The 17,999-nt window shown below is 43.7% G+C and overlaps 1 protein-coding gene across 1 annotated transcript in view; it reads right to left on the bottom strand.

The window, feature by feature from the left end:
• LOC142302170 (uncharacterized) overlaps positions 1–17,999 on the bottom strand; it is a 143,543-nt gene that overhangs the window by 31,067 nt on the left and 94,477 nt on the right. The window contains exons 8-9 of the mRNA XM_075343253.1: positions 15,302–15,589; positions 7,107–7,139 (exon numbers count right to left, since the gene is read on the bottom strand). Coding sequence (XP_075199368.1) covers positions 7,107–7,139; positions 15,302–15,589 — 321 coding nt within the window. The remainder of the gene's footprint in view (positions 1–7,106; positions 7,140–15,301; positions 15,590–17,999) is intronic.

Below are 17,999 nucleotides of genomic sequence, written 5' to 3'. Positions count from 1 at the left end.
TAACATCAAACATGTCACAAATTATATCAAATGACAGTATTCCTACAAAACGGTGAACTGACATCTCCCAAATACACTATGTCCCACATGCTTTACTGACCTATAAGGCTGCTTTCACACATCCGGTTTGAGCAGTGCGGCTCAATCCGGCTGTGAAACCTATGCAACGGATGCGGCGAAAAAAACGCATCCTTTGCATAAGTTTTTTACATGCGGCCCGTCCAGTTTTTGCCGCTTGCGACAGGCTACTGAGCATGCGCAGTGGCAAAAATGGCATGCGGCGGCCGGATGCGGTTTTTGCCGCATCACGTCGCATCCGGGCGTCCATAGGCATGCATAGGAAAATGCACCGGCCGGATGCGGCGCGATACGTTTTTTTTTTGCCGCACAAAAAAAGTGCCAGGCAACGTTCCATCTGGCCGCCGCATCGGCTAAATCTGCCACATGCGGCAAAAAATGGATGGAACGCAAGCCCATGTGGCACAATGTGGCACTAGTGTTAGTCTATGCAAAAAAAAACGCAACCGACAGCAAAAAAAAAAGTTTGCGTTTTTTATGCAAAGTGCCGGATTGTGCCGCACAGGAAAAACCGGAGGTGTGAAAGCAGCCTAACAGCTTCTCACACATAAATTAAACCATCATTAACAATGGGGTGTAAGGATGTGGCTTTTTTAATGAAAAGAAAAGAAAGGAATACCATGATTTTCATAAGGGGGCTTTACACGCAGTGATATCGCTAGCGAGCGTACCCTCCCCCGTCGTTTGTGCGTCACGGGCAAATCGCTGCCCGTGTTGCAGAATATCGCTAACACCAGTCTCATGCACTTACCTTCCTAGCGACATTGCTGTGGGCGGCGAACAACCTCTTCGTTAAGGGGGAGGTTCATGCGCCGTCACAGCGACGTCACACGGCAGGCGTCTAATTGAAGTGGAGGGGCAGAGAGCAGCTGCAGGAAAGTCACGCCCACCTCGTTGCCGGAGGACGCAGGTAAGCTGTTCGTCATTCCCAGGGTGTCACACGTAGCGATGTGTGCTGCCTCAGGAACTACGAACAACCTACGTCCATAACGACCAACGAGATATTGAAAATGAACGACGTGTCAACGATCAACGATGAGGTGAGTATTTTTGATCATTAACAGTCGCTCGGAGCTGTTACACACAATGACATCGCTAACGAGGCCGGATGTGCGTTGCGAATTCTGTGACCCCAACGACATATCATTAGATATGTCGTTGCGTGTAACAGGGCCTTTAGTCCAAAAGGGTTCTCTCTAGAGATCAGCAGACCGTGAATGTTCAGGTTTGCCAGGTTCGGCCGGATTAAAGTTAAAAGTCCATTTCAAGGCTCAGACATGACCAGAACTTGTTCCCGGACTCTGAACACCATATAAGTCAAGAACTAATGGGCTTGATTTGAGTAAGGAGTATAATGGAACGCAATCATTCGGCAATTTTGCTCTACTCTGACATACAGTCACCCATAAAACAGAGGATTTCTGGGGGATGGAGGTTTTTTCTTTTTTGGACACATTACATTGGAAAATCTTATTTTTATCCCCAATGAAAGCCATTCAGAGACTGCAAGCAGCTCTCACTGAGCCGAGCGCTGAGCATAAGTCAGCAGCCCGATGCTAGATCGAGTGGTTAGCATACGTACAGCAGCTGCACTCAGGACAGACATATTTTAAATGTCCATGTTTGAGTCCAATACCCGGACACTTCGTGTTTGGTACAAACCTCGAACTTTACAGTTTGGATTTTCTCATCCCTAGTTATCCTCCATTAGAGAACTTAATAAATAGTAAAACAATCAAATCAATGGGATGTAAATCTAATTCAAGTTGAATGTTATGATTTTATAGATCACGGCAGTTTGGTTCCTGTAAATTGCTGCAAGAAGATTGCATCAACCCCAAAAGTCTCACATAAAATCAAGGATTACCACAGGCTTCAACATAATGCTCTGCAGCTATTATATCAAAAGGTATAGAGCAGGCAATGAAGAGAGACTATCATAGCCAATGTAAAAGCTGAGGCAGGGAATGCAGCAATTATGATATGGTTACAGCCTAGACCCTCAAAGCACAACGTGTTTATTACGAGAGGGAAACAAATAATTTCTTTTTCTTTTTAATTCCTGTATTATTAGTTTAATCATACACCCACAAAAATACTGTGGCCTCTTGATGCATTTTGATTTCCATGAGTGTCTCGATCTACAGAGCATTTTTGATTCAGGCACTGATTGGGGGAATATTGCTTAAACATCAAAAAAAACTTATTTTCTAAAAGATACTTGTGGTTTACTTTTTCCATACCTGTTTTTTTAATCTGATTTGGAAAGCTTACAAAACGCAGCAATACTGCAGGCTGTTGCCTTGCCGCATTTGTCTTTCTGGGTGTGCACCTTGCTGGTATTTTTTGTAATGTCTGTCAGGCTGCCACCAGGGGGAGCTGGAGCCCTGCAGAGAAAGACACTACATGGAGCTGAATAAGCAAGGAGGTGCACACAAAGTGTGTGCTGGTGCAGTGCCTCGCAGCTTCAGCCGGAAAGCAAAAGCCACAGGGCATGCGGGGGATGGTTGGGCAGGCCGGTGTAATACACAGTACGGGGAGCAGGAAGACTGGAGGAACAAGCAGAGACAGGGTCGAGGTCAGGCCAAGGTCAGTATCATAGGAAGCAACTGAGTGGGGAGGTAGGAGAGGGGGGAACAACCGGAGATATTATGGGAAGGAAATAGGTGGGACTGAGGAATGAACGAACGACTAGGGGACTGAACACAGACAGAAAACAAGGGCACAGAAAGGGGACGGATCAGGATCACACTTACAGGGACCAGCAATCACAGGCAAAGCAGCGTTAAGCTTATAGTCGGAGCTGGTTCACCGGAGATGACAGTATTTAAAGCATCCAAGCTCCGAAAGTGAGGCCCGAGAGAAGGTTCTGCCCCCTAGCCATGTAGACGGGGAGGAAAAACCATGACAATGTCCTTTTAGAACAAGGTGATTTATTTTAATTTTAAAAAAATCAAACAAACAAAAACCTTACTCATTTAAATGTGCATGTCTTTTTCTGTTTAACGAGTCAAATTTGATACTCGTATTTGCACATAACTCTAATACTATGAGTACAAACATGAACCCAACCTAGCTATGTAAAATGCAACAGGCAGGGTGTTGAGAAAAAAAACATAAGAAAAAATCTGAGCAAAATGTCCCACCCTGCACACTTCAGATTTCATACGGTTGCTTCTGTCTTCAGTCACATCCTCAATAACCACTAGTGCCCCAGGGCCATTGGATACCATGCATGCCCAGTCATTACACTGTCTTTTCCATGTATTACAGAGAAAGTGCTGTGCTCTGGATCAGGAGCTGCTCATAGTCTTCTCCAGAATTTCTTTTAACCATAATTCTGGTACAAATTGATCTTCATCACTTATCCAATCAGTAATTTCTGGAGGGATTGGCAATCCCGACAAGAGACGTCCTTGTCAGTATCACTAATCGCTACTTATCCCCTGTGTGAGACTCCGTTGTGATGTCAAGAAGGAGTCTAGAGTCCAAATGGTGATGAAATTGATGACTTGTATTTTATGTTTATTGGCCTTATTAGTTATTCGGCAGACCACTTAGCAGTTAGAAAGCAATAACCGCTTACCACAGAGTACATATTTAGCTTTGTTTCTTTCAGTGGTTGCCTGGGTGAATGAAAAGCTTCCCATGAGTACTGGACTTGTAAAAAAGTAATTAAGTAATTAATACCCTCCTATTAACAGCCACTTGGATGAAGGGAAGTCCGCTCTATGGTCTACTTCAGCACAGAAAGTGGATGTGTCAACACTCATGATTGGGCTGTGATTGGCTGCACTGCTCCTTTCTTGTACTCCATGTCACGTGCACTTCTGCTCTGTAGTCTCTGCCCTTAAATGAGTGACTGAGGGCCATAAGAAATGAATAAGTGAGGGCACTCTCAAATGTACAAAGGAGGGCACCCCAAAATTTATAGAAGAGGTCCCTTCTAAACGTATGTCACATGGCCACCTGAGGGCTCTTACCAAAGTCAGCTTTCCTGACACATGCAGCCTTCTTAAAACTCGAATTGAGGGCTGCAGAATAACATGGAGGAGGGAAAGGAGGGTAAAGCCCAACGCTACAATGGGCGTATTGTAACCTACTATGGAATACGTATTCCACTATCTGAGTCTCAATGAGGGAGGGACCACCCAAATATATAAGTATTAGCAGGCCCTCCAAAACGTATATTACAGGACTACTTGAGCCCCCTCAGGTGAAAGATCAACATACCAATGAGCACGTTCTAGCTGGACTTGTAAAGTGCTGGGGAATAGGTAACTAGAAATTATGTATGACAGAGGGACCTACAAAATGTATAAGTCAGGGTTCTCCCAATTGTAAAAGTAAAAAAAAAGCCAAAACACTACATGTGAACAAACGCTTTTTTTTTTCTAGTTTATTTAGCCTTACGTACAAGTGATTATGCAGGAAAACTGTTTTTTAACATTTTTGGCCTGTAAAATGCAATTTCGGTTAGGTTTGGCCGATGTTCTTGTGCATCTGTAAAAGTGGCGTAATACTGTGACACCCTCATTCCCAGAAGCCATATGTGAGTGAGAAATGCATGCAGCATATTCTCCAGGCTCTCCCCATTCAGTGTCATCACTTTCCCATCCATTGCAGCCTTTTCTTCAGGCCCCCAGACCTCTTTGTTGGGTCCAGTAGAAAATTACTCGCACGTCCCATTGACTCGCATTGTACTTGCTATTTGTAATTAATACACGAATATTACAATTAGGATAATAAATGTTGCGGAATTCGCTCATCTCAAGTCATGACTAAATCAAAGTTAAATGGGGAAGAAATGTAATCCTGCGCTGGCACAATTACAATATTGTACAGTGCCTTGAGAATGTATTTATGCCCCACGCATTTTACTACATTATTTCACAATACGGCAATACAAAAGGATTTGTGAAGGTTAAAGGAAATGATGCCATTTTTAAACTGTAAATCTGAAAATTGTGAGGTGCATTTGTTCAGTGTTCAGCACCTTCCCCCCCGAGTCAATACTTTGTAATTCCATCTTTCACTGCAATTACTGCTACGGGTCTTTTGGGATCACTCTCTCCACTTTTCTAAAGGCCCCGTTACACGCAACGACATTGCTAACGAGATGTTGCTGGGGTCACGGAATTCATGACGCACATCCGGCCTCATTAGCGATGTTGTTGCGTGTGACGCATACGAGCAACCGCTAGCGATGCAAAATACTTACCAAATCGTTGATTATTGACATGTCTTCAATTTCCCAAATTTCTTTGCTCGTTTAGGACGCAGGTTGTTCGTCATTCCTGAGGCAGCACACATCGCTACGTGTGACACCCCAGGAACGAGGAACAACATCGTACCTGCGTCCTCTGGCAACGAGGTGGGCGTGAATTTCATGCGGCTGCTCTCCGCCCTTCCGCTTCTATTGGACGCCTGCCGTGTGATGTCACTGTGACGCCGCACGAACCTCCCCCTTTGAAAAGAGGCTGTTTGCCAGCCACAGCAATGTCACTAGGAAGGTAAGTATGTGTAATGGGTACTAGCGATATTATAAGACACGGGCAGCGATTTGCACGTGACGGGGCGGGTGCTTTCACGAGCAACATCACTAGCGATGTCGCTGCGTGTAAAGCCCCCTTTAGTCTTTTACACTCTGTCGCTCCAGCTTTGCTCATCTAGATGTGGCATTTACATGTCTTCTTTGCACTTAAGCTTTCTCAGTCAGATTGGATTGAGACGTCTGTGATCACCAGTTTTCCCGTCTTGTCACAGATTCTCAATGGATTTCTGTCTGGACTGTAACTGAGCTGTTCATACACAGAAATATGCTTTGATGTGAACCATCCCTCTTCCCACATTACCTCTGACCTGCTTCTCTGCTTCTGCTAAGGAAAAGCCTCCCCAGAGCAGGACATGGCCACCACCATGTGTGATGATGGGGATGGTGTTTTAGGATTATGTGCAGTGCTAGTTTTCTGCCAGACTTAGTGTTTTGATTTTAACCAAAAAAAGTTCTACTTTGGTCTCATCTGATCAGGACAACTTCTTTCACTTGCCAAATAGAGGACACAGCAAACATTTGGAAGATGATGTTCTGGTCAGATGAGACCAAAGTAGAACGTTAGGTTCAATGCTGTGTGTGGCACTGTAAGAAAACATGAGATGTATTTCAAATTAGGGCCACAGAGCTAAAAAGAGAAATTCAAATCCAGGAATAGTGAAGCATTGTTCCCCCACCTCTCACTAACAATATTATACTACTTTCAAATATGAATTAATTTTTTTTTTTAATTGTCTTGTGTAATATGTTGTTTTTTTAATAGCTATTTCTGCTCCCACAAATATTTCTAAAATGATGAATACCAATGTTTATTAGCGCTTGTGCCCCTATTTATTTTCTCAGCAGCAAGGTAGTAGCAAAAAAACCTCTATTTGCAGGGAAAAAGGAAAAAAATAGTAGAAAAAAATTGAGCTTAGAGAAAGTAGTATTAATAAAACCAAAAGGGATTTGGCCAGAACAATAAATGGTTAATAATAATAATAATAATAATAATAATAAACAATAATTTAAAAATATACTATTACAATCTCATATTTAAATGTCTTTAATTTTTTTTTTCATAAATAACATTAACCCTGCTTATTCTCACCAGATTTTTAACCAATGGAGCTATGAATTATGATAAGGATTATTATAAAAAATTAAATTAATAAAGTAGTAAATGAATTACATAAGTTACTTTAATTTCAGAAGGTCAATACTACTAATAATACAATTTGGAGGTCGGTCCGGCCGGTAGCTGAAGCCCCGAAGACAGAAGCAATTACAGTTTAAAAAGATTAAATCCAATAAAACAAATATTTAAATTAAATCAATAAATGCATACAAAGAGGCCAAGGAGATTCACAATAAATACATAAATAAATAATTAATCCACGGCGGTGGAGCAGCTCTATTATAAGTTCAGTTCATGTGACAATCCATTTACTGTGATAGATTATTTTTGCAAGATTAATTAATTTTGGGTGCTTACCCATGGTGGCACCAGGCCTCCTCCTTATTAGTCCTAAAATGAAAAAGAACATATTTTATGACGGGGAAAGAAAACATCATAATAAAAGATCTAATTACATGTCACACAAAAGGGGTAATTTACTGCACAGACTGCCCATGCCTATGTCTATATTATTTGTTTGATATAGCATGAAGTAATGCTATACAGTACCTTCTGTTTTATTGTTTTTATAAGAACTGTTTTATGTATAAACTTTGAAAACCTAATAAAAAATTATTGAATCATAAAAAATATATAGGCAAAACCTTACGACCACTCTATATACGTATAGGGAAACATATAAAAACGATAAACAAAACATATATAAATCATCCCTTATCAAAACACTATGCATGTAAACATGGAGGTTCCTTCTCTGTGTTGCAAGTGGGGGGTATTCAAAGAGTAGATTGGAGAGGTGGGGACTTTATTAAATTCCCATGCGAAAACAAAACAGTGTTACAAGGAAAAGAGGATGAAACACAGACATAGGCATGGCACGCCCTTCTAAACTCATGTAAAACACCGCAAGGTGACTAAACGCGGAGTCTCCCTTTTTCCAAAAATTGGGCCCCACACACACCCACCCCTTCAGTGGCAGCACTTGTGCCCTAGTTGTACACTTCACAGCTAGATTTGCATCAAGCACATTCAAAAATACGCCATACTTAACCGTCCCCAGGATGACACCGGGGTAGGTAGCAAAGTCTTTGCTGAACCATGACTTGTTCATCTTGGCTCCTTTTAAAAAACACAGCAAGCAGGGGTTACTCTAAGCAGAGTCTCACTTTTTTCCAAAAATTGGGCCCCACACACACCCACCCCTTCAGTGGCAGCACTTGTGCCCTAGTTGTACACTTCACAGCTAGATTTGCATCAAGCACATTCAAAATCCACAAGCATTTACTCTCCCCAGGATGACACAGGGGTAGTAAATTCCTTGTGGATCCATGACTTGTTCATTTTGATGAACGTTAGTTTGTCCACATTGTCACTGGACAGACGCGTGCGCTTATCTGTCAGCACACACCCAGCAGCACTGAAGACACGTTCAGAGACAACGCTGGCAGCTGGACACGATAAAATCTCCAAGGCGTAAGTGGAGAGCTCTGGCCATTTTTCAAGATTTGAAGCCCAAAATGAGCAAGGCTCCATTTGCAAAGTCATGGCATCGATGTTCATTTGGAGATACTCCTGTATCATCCTCTCCAGCCGTTGACTATGTGTCAGACTTGTTGTCTCAGGTGGCAAAGGATGGTCTAAAAAAATTATGAAAAGATTCAATAAAATTGCTGTTACCAGCACCAGATATGGTGCTACTGGTACGGGTAGACTGTTGAAGATGACGAGACCGTCCCATGTTTGTTGAGTTACAACTAGGAGATTCACTTCCTGCACCTGCACGGTTGTTTGGTGAAAAAGCCGAGTTAAGATCGAGAAACAGCTTCTGCTGATACTCCTGCATATGTGCGTCCCTTTCTATGGCTGGAATTATGTCACAAAATTTGGACTTGTACCGGGGATCTAATAGTGTGGCAAGCCAGTAGTCATCATCACTTCTAATTTTGACAATACGAGGGTCATGTTGGAGGTAGTGCAGCAAGAAGGCGCTCATGTGTCTTGCGCAGCCATGCGGACCAAGTCCACGCTGTGTTTGTGGCATAGAGGTGCTAACCGTTCTTTCTTCCTCTGACATCTCCCCCCAACCTCTTTCAACAGAAATTTGACCAAGGTCTCCCTCATCCGCTGAGTCCTCCATGTCCATGGACAGTTTGTCCTCCATTTCTTCATGTTCTCCTGCACCTTCCTCAACATTTCGCCTGCTACTATGCGCCCTTGTTGATCCCTGTCTTCCATGGTCCCATGCCTGCCGCGTTGGTGATGATAAACATCTGGACCTTGGTGATGTTGTTGTGTCTTGCGCATATGAATCCTCCTGTACTTCCTCCCCTTCCTGTTGTCTCACCCCCTGACTCCGAATAGTGTTTAGCGTGTGCTCCAGCATGTAAATGACTGGAATTGTCATGCTGATAATGGCATTGTCAGCGCTAAACATATTCGTCGCCATGTCAAAACTGTGCAGAAGGGTGCATAGGTCCTTGATCTGAGACCATTCCATCAGGGTGATCTGCCCCACCTCTACATCTCGTTGGCCCAGGCTATACGTCATGACGTATTGCACCAGGGCTCGACGGTGCTGCCACAGTCACTGTAACATGTGGAGACTAGAATCGAATTCCAGCGTGTCGGCACATCGCATTTCAGGCGATGAACCGGCAGGCCAAAAGACTTCTGGAGCGATGCAAGTCGCTCAGCTGTGGCGGTTGAACGGCGGAAGTGAGCAGACATTTTTCGTGCCCTGGTCAGAAGACCATCTAGGCCGGGATAGTGTGTTAAAAATTGCTGGACAACAAGGTTCAACACGAGAGTCATACAATGCACGTGTGTCACCTTGCCCAGGCGAAGGGCCGCACCCAGGTTTGCAGCATTGTGGCACCCGGCATTACTAGGCTGCAGGTTGAGTGGAGACAACCATTTATTAAACTCAGTCTCCAGAGCTGCCCACAACTCAGCAGCTGTGTGACTCTTATTTCCAAGACATTTCAAGCTAAAGACCGCCTGATGCCGTTGCGCTCTGCTGACAGCATAGTAATGAAGAGTGCGTGATTCCTTCTGCGCAGTTACAACGCTGGTGGCCTGACCAGGCAGGCTTGGGGCGGAGGTGGAGGACCCAGACGAGGTGGAGGAGGCAGAAGCAGTGGCGGAACTTGGACAGACAGAGGATTGACACACAAGTCGTGGGGAAGGCAAGATTTGTGCAGCAGACCATTCACCATCTATCACCATAGTTACCCAATGCCCAGTCAGCAACATGTAATGTCCCTGTCCATGCTTACTGATCCAAGTATCGGTGGTGAAATGCACCCGTTCAAACACAGAGTTTCTCAAGGAAGCGGTTATGTTGTGTGCGACATGCTGGTGTAGCGCGGGCACACCTTTCTTAGAGAAGTAGTGGCGACTGGGCATCTGGTACTGGGGCACAGCGACAGACATAAGGTCTCTAAAATCCTGTGTGTCCACCAGGTGGAAAGGCAGCATTTTGGTAGCCAAGAGCTTACAGAGGGATAAAGTCAACCTCTTAGCTTTGTCATGGGTCGCAGGAAATGGCCTTTTATTTGACCACATCTGAGGGACAGAGATCTGGCTGCTGTGTGTAGACGGTGTTGAGTAGGGTGTCCCTGGAAAAATGCAGGTTTGTGAGGAAAGTGCAGGCGTAGACATGATGTTGCCTTCATCCAACGTTGGTGCTAACGATGTCTGAGAGAGCTGTACACACGCACTTGTTTCCCCTTCCAAACCAACTGACGACCTACCAAGCAAACTGCCTGTTGCGGTTACAGTGGTGGAAGTTGTGCGTGGAAAATCAGGTGTGACAGCTGTCCCCACAGTCCTAGAAGATGAAGATCGCGCGGATGCACTAGAAGGGGTAGGCGGTGATGGTTCGCTCCGCTAGGCCGCATTGCAGCACGGTGAGCTTCCCACTGGGACATATGATATTTATTCATGTGACGATTCATGGAAGAAGTTGTCAAACTGCTGAGGTTTTGCCCTCTACTAACAGAATCATGACAAATTTTACACATCACATAATTTGGGCGATCTTTTGCTATGTCAAAAAAGGTCCAGGCTAGGTAAGGCTTAGAAGGCATGCGACCTGCTGAGCTAACCCAACTAGTATTCAGAGACACAGTGGTGGCTGAGGATGCAGTTGTAGACGTGCTACCAGTACTTCTCCTCTGTCCAGGAAGGCGCAAGGTAACTTCGTCGTCGGTTGCATTCTCCTCCACCGCCTCTGTTGACCTCCTCGAGTGCCTGACTGTGGGTTGACAGTAGGTGGGATCTAGAACTTCCTCATCAATTGTTGTGTTTGCACTCCCCTCACCCTCAGACCGAGCCTCTTCTTGCCCTAACCGAATATTTACCAATCTGGTATCTGCGTCTCATCGTCATCAGTATGTTCCTCATTGTCTATAACAACAGGTATTACAGTTTGTGAAAAAGGGTCAACATTATGCTCAGAAACTTGGTCCTCACGGCCTGAATCAGAGTCACAAAGGTTCTGGGCATCACTGCAGACCATTTCCTGGTCTGTACTCACTGTAGCTTGGGAGCAGACCTCTGATTCCCAGGCTATAGTGTGACTGAAACCGAAAATATATGAATAGCTAAGTTCATATCAGCATAATAATCCCATGAAGAATCACCAAAAACAGATATTATACCTACAAAAGACCTTCATATTCAATAATATAAATCTTCAAAGACCATAATGATTCAAATGCAATATGTATTTTATTAATTGTTTATACAAAATGAGTCTAGGACTAACAAAGAGGACAGAAAAAGACACAGACTATGCTCATAAAAAGGTTATAAAAACCGCAGGGGGGTGTGTGGTGAACTTGTATGGTCTGAGCATAATATGATTATATAGATGTATACATGAACAGCATGATTACATATAACAGAATGCATGATTGCAAAAATAACTTATATGACATGATTAAAACATCCCAGTTGGTGTTGGATAAGAACCTCAATTCATGAAGAGAAATAGTTTGTTTTGTACCATAACCCCAAGTACCTAGAGTGCCTAACTATGAAGCTGAAACGGCAATTAATCAATTCATATAGATAAATAATGCCTGAATACATATAAAGGAACAACTTAATGCTTATTTCAGTACAGCATTAACCAGTGAATGCCGCCAGCAGATTTAATCACTTAGAAAATGACTCTTATATGGTACAAGACCAGGATTACCCATAGTCAGGTTCTATGATCTAAATGTGACAATAGAACCATGAATATAGATAGAGGATTGCAGCACAGCATCAGCACAGTTGATTATTAATTTTATTGGACTTAATATTTTTAACTGTAATTGTTTCTGCCTTTGGGGGTCAGCTACCAGCCGGAGCGACCGCCAAATTGTATTGTTACTAGTATTGACCTTTTGAAATTAAAGTAACTTGTGTAATTCATTCACTAATTCCTCAATTTAATTTTTTATAAAAATCTGAATTCATAGCTCCCTTGGTTAAAAATCCGGTGAGAATAAGCGGGGATAATTTTATTTATTTTACTACTTTATATATAAAAAAAAACCCACATTGTTTAAACAGCTATGTAAAAATATAAAAATATGAGATTTTAACAGCATAATTTTCAATTATCATTAACCATTTATTCATCTGACTAAATCCATTTTTGGTTTTATTAATACTATTTTCTTTAAGCACAAGTTTATTTCTACTATTCTTTTACAAATGTTTTTAATATCACATAATTTTGTTTACCGTATGTTTCGGACTATAAGACGCACCGGACTATAAGACGCACCCTGGTTTTAGAGGAGGAAAATAGGAAAATAAATTTTAAGCAAAAAATGTGGTCATGACACACTGTTATGGGGCGAGGATCTGCTGCCTACACTGTTATGGGGGTAATGTCCCCAAATTCTCTACTAAGGTGCCGCATCCTGGTAATGAACCTCCTGCCTTGTATATACAGTATATGTCCCTCATCCTGCTATATACCGTCATCCTGCCGCATCCTGCTATATAACCCATCATGGCATATGCGCCCATTCTGCTGATATGACCCCATCCTCCTCAGATGACCCCATCCTGCTCGTATGACCCCATCCTGCTCAGATGACCCCATCCTGCTCAGATGACCCCATCCTGCTCATATTATACCCCCATCCTGCTCATATTATACCCCCATCCTGGTGTATGGCCGCATCCTGTGGCACATAAAAAAAAATAAACGTTCATACTCACCTCAGCTCACCTCTCTCCCTGCAGCATCGCTCGTCCCCCGGTCTGTGTCAGCGGCAGCGCTGCTGAGAGGAGTCGTCCCCGTTACCCTGCTGCATCACGATCATCTCCTATGTCTGTGCCGGTGGCGGCTGCGTGTGGACACGTGCGCACAGCGATGACGTCATCGCTGTGCGCGCCGCTAGTCTCCACCCAGCCGACGGCACAGGAGATGATCGCGATACAGCAAGGTAACGGTGATGGCTCCACTCAGCGGCGCTGCCGCTGACACAAACGGGAGAACGAGCGATGCTGCAGGGGAACGGTGAGTACTGTACACTGATTCACTGCACCCCGCGCTGATGATGATGCACGGGGAGCAGTGAATACATCCGCACATGATCACTCCAGGCCGTAGTTGCCAGGGGTTATCATGCGGGCCGGCTGTTTATCCCCCGCCCATCATCCCGCCCACCTGTCAGTGCCTGCTTCAGCACTGAGGGATGATGGGCGGGGGATGGGCGTGCATATTAAATGAGCGGGTCCACGTGGTCACGGCAGGCTGCTACAGCCTGCTCGTGTCCCCGATGACCCGCTGTACCGCAGCACCCTCATTCCCCGCAGCCACATTCAGACCATAAGATGCACCCCCCACTTTCCCCCAACATTTGGGGGGAAAAAAGTGCGTCTTATGGTCCGAAAAATACGGTATGTTCTTTATTGTAGCTTTTTCAAATAATTATTTTTTTATGTATTGTAGTATTTATAGCTATCAATATTAATGCTTATTGTAGTCATCCCCTTTTAATAGGATCCATAAAACTTAATTTTATTGCTAAGATGGCAGCATTTGAGTCTTCAGTAGGGCCCAGGCTGCCATAAGAGCTGATTGGCAACATGTCACCTTGTCAAAAGGGAAGTGATGGGAGCTGTGATGATGGGATATTGTGGGTCATGTACCATTTTGTGTGGGTTAATGTTTAGGTGTGGTTCACTGTCTATTATTTGTATTGCTTGTGTGTACATTGTATTGTCTGCAGGGTTATAACTCCTTGAAGCGCTTCTGTTCCTAAGTCTGGAGGAGGGGGCCTGGGATCCACCTACTGTAAACTCTCTGCTTACCTGCGGGGAAGAAGGAGTCTGTTTGAGAACTTGAAGAGAGAAGGATTGACCCTCTGGGAAAAGCTGTGGCTTCTCAGAGAGACCTGGACATTTATCGCTTACCAGATTATATTTGTGTTACTGGATTAATTTTACCCTCTGTTTTGTGGATTATGTTATGAACCGTCTTGATTTGCTTGGAATAGATACTCTTTGGATTATACAGCCATCTCTCGCTCTGTTGATTGTGTGATATCAGAGAAGGACCCCGTCACAGGAGCTGATGGACAAGTGCGTCAAAAATTGTGTCACTTGAAAAGCCAATATCAGTGATAGTTTAAATGGTTAAATAGCAATCAGAACTAGCTCTGGTCACAGCTGTGAAATACAACCAGCATCTGCAGGGTATAGTACGGACTCAGCTCCTGAACCCGCTCCTTACACCAATGCCCAGTATTTAACATATTAGTAGGCTTCAGATTGAGAAGAGCTAATAGAGATCAGTACCTAGGGAAGTGGATAAGGGGCATCAGCATGTGCTTAATTGCTATTTATTGATTGAAATAAAGATCATGAGATAACATCTCAGCCGCTTTGTAGCACTAAAAGTTTATTGGGGACAAATAAAATTCCACTCAGTGTCACTCCAGTTTTGTCTACATATAAATGTTGTCTATAGGAGTTTGAATACTCTAAAGGCCCCGTCACACACAATGAGATCGCTAACGAGATCATTGCTGAGTCCCAGTTTCTGTGACGCAGCAGTGATCTTATTATGTGTGACACCTAACAGCGATCAGGCTTCTGCTTTGAGATCACTAGTTGTTGCCAAATGGTCCATACCATTTTTTTCAAAGGCGATGTCCTGTTGGGCAGGAGGCATTGCTGTGTTTGACACCTAACAACGACCTCCTAACATGGTCCCAACACCTGCCGAGATCGTTATACAGGTCGCTGATCGTTACTGCGTCGTTGGTAAGGCCTGACTGTGTGACATCTCACCACCGACCTCCCAGCGACTTACCAGCGATCCTTATCAGGTCGTATCATTGTCTAGATCGCTGGTAAGTCGTTGTGTGTGACTGGGCCTTAAGATCTAAATAGACTTTTATCAGACATAACCCACAAAATCCCATCCACATTTCATATCCCGCTCACAGCATGATGAAATTAAGTTTCCAATAAATAAAATATATGTCATTTCTTTATGCAGTGGAAGGAGAAATAGGTTTGGATCAGTTCACACTTACTTGGTTTTTCTAATTCTGGTGCTCTCTCCATCACTTTCAGGTCAAATATAACATGGTGATTGAAATTGTTGAACATCTGGTAAACCAACTCCTTGTCTCCGTAATCCCAGTCTCTGATAACATCATACAGAAGTCTCATGGTGACCTTGGCATCTGGTCTACTCCTGCTATAATCAAACTCTTCACTTATCAGCAGATCTTGGTGACACAGATAATTTATAACTGGATAGACGTACATTATTCTTTTAATCAGATAGTCTTTGTATTTGTCTATAAATTGACTTCCAGCTGTAGAGATAAGAAATCCAAATATCACACAAAGGCAAATCAGATTGTGCATTGTGGTTGTTCCTAACTAATGGGCAAACACAAACTGTAAAGTTCAGGGTCCGTATGGAACACATAGTGTACGTGCCCACGGTCCTGAACACGAGTTTTCCTGGGAAATCCATGTTACAGTTCGGGTTCTTCAGGACCAGTGCATCAACATAGTCTATGTTGATGCACTGGTCCTGAAGAAGAGGTATATCCTCGAAATGCGTAGACCGATGGAATAAAAGAATACGTTTATAACATCAACGTGCTACATCTTCATTTTGGCTGATGCGCGGCATTAACCCCCTCTTCACTCTGATTTGTATGCACATCCACGTGGGGCTGCAGCAGACGCCATCATCCTATGCTTTATCAGTGGTTGTGACTATCACAACCTTTTCAGGTGAGTGTATTTTTCCTGATCTACCTGACTGATCTGTTGGTATTACACTATCAGCGCTCCTTATATTTTTAGTTTATATGTCTACTTTGGCGTGACACCATGAATTTCGAGCTTAGTACCAGCTGATGTTTTTCCTAAAATAAGCCCCCCCCCCCCAAAAAAAGAGCCCTAGTAGGGATTTTAAGCACTTTTGGAGCAAGGCATAAATATAAGCCCTCCCCCAAAAATAAGCCCTAGTCGCGGTTCAATAATGAAGTGTCCTTGCAGCTAAAAAAGTTAAAAATACTGCAGGACACTTAATTATATAAAGTGGACACCCTGCAATCACACTGACCAAACGCTGAGTGGCAGGACCTGTAGCAACCGTACCCCTGCACACCTGACATCCCACACACAACCACATATCACATCACACACACAATCACCCTTTAGATCGCTCAGACACACTCACCACATCCAGCGATACCGAACTTGAGAACCGTGTGGTGGAGTGCAGGGACCTGAGACACGTGACTTCCTCCCATCCCTGTGGCCGGGGTAGATGCTAGAATGTACGGGCTTCTGAAAGGTGTGACCTAACAGATGCACTCTGTGCCACTAGATGGATGGAGTGTGTGTGTGTGTGTGTGTGTGATATCTAATGTGTGTGTATGAATGTCTGTGTTATCAGTATGTGTATGTGTCCGTCCAGCAGCAGGAGGCAGTGTGCAGCATACTTGATAGCAGCGGCTGCCGGAGATCACAGGGAGGACTTCGAAGTCACTCAGTCGTCCGGGGTCTGGTAAGTATGAGTCTCCTGGGAAAGGGGTGTCTGGTTTTTTTTGGGGGGGTAAACTTACCACCAACCATGTTTCTCCAAGAATAAGACCTCCTCCGCTGGTCCTTTATTACCCAGCATGCCACCGACATCCAGGCCACAGGAAATGGCGCTAAGAACCAATGCGCCATTTCCAGTGGAGGCTACGGTTTTTCGTGTGGGGGGCACAAAATGCTTGGGCCTTACCACACTGAGAATCCCAGCCTCCAGCTGATTAGTTTTACCTGGCTGGCAATCAAAGACAAGCCTCTCTACAGAGAAAGAAGCAGGCTGACATTGAGGGTATGATTCCACTTGCGTATGGCTCGGCGAGTCTAGCATCGGTTTCACCTGACCCACTTCTGTCAGGAGAGTGTGTGCCATTCCGGGTGATACTGATATAAGACTCGCACGAGTCATAGGCAAGTGGAATCATAGCCTGAAAGTGACAATGAAAGTTCAATTGAGTCTATGGCTAAGCCATGGACTCGGGTGAGCCCTTACGTCACTGCGAACATGGCCAGAAAAAGCCAAAAACTGCCTTGTGTTGAGCAGTGCAGTGAACACCCCCATAAGTTAATGATTGGACCCGGAAGCAGAAGCGGCCAGGAGATAGCGGGTCTGCAGGATGCATCGCGGGACCAGTAAGTATATCCACAATGTTTATTATTAACTATATTTTTTATTTTACAGCCCCCCTGCCCCATCCCATAACTGTAAAGTCCAAGCTCAGAGTTCAAACGCAAGTTCACATTATCTTCGGCCCTGAATTTGAACTTTACAAAAAGTTCAGACTCCTGATAATGAACATCGGGGGGGTTTGCCCATCACTATTCCTAACTCTTTTTATCATCTCCAATCCCTGGATTGAATTAGATGGACATATGTCTTTTTTTACCTTATTAAATATGCAATTACTGTATGTTACAATGATCTTTAAAGATCAGGCATCTTTTACACTTGATCCGTGTAAGATGTCAGAGGTGGGCAATTTATTTATTTATTTTTTAAAATTTTCTTGGTTTAAAAATTTGTATTTGTGGCAAATACTTTTTTTTTATCAATCTTAAAACACCAAAGGCTTTAATTGCAGAGAAAAATATATGTAGAACTCTGTGAGGTTACTTAAGATTGTATTGAATTCCATGTGAGCTGTTTAATGCAAACTCACTCTTAGGTCCCCT

The sequence above is a fragment of the Anomaloglossus baeobatrachus genome, chromosome 4 (assembly GCF_048569485.1).
Source record: "Anomaloglossus baeobatrachus isolate aAnoBae1 chromosome 4, aAnoBae1.hap1, whole genome shotgun sequence".
NCBI lineage: Eukaryota > Metazoa > Chordata > Amphibia > Anura > Aromobatidae > Anomaloglossus > Anomaloglossus baeobatrachus.
This window is presented reverse-complemented; position numbering and strand designations above follow the sequence as displayed.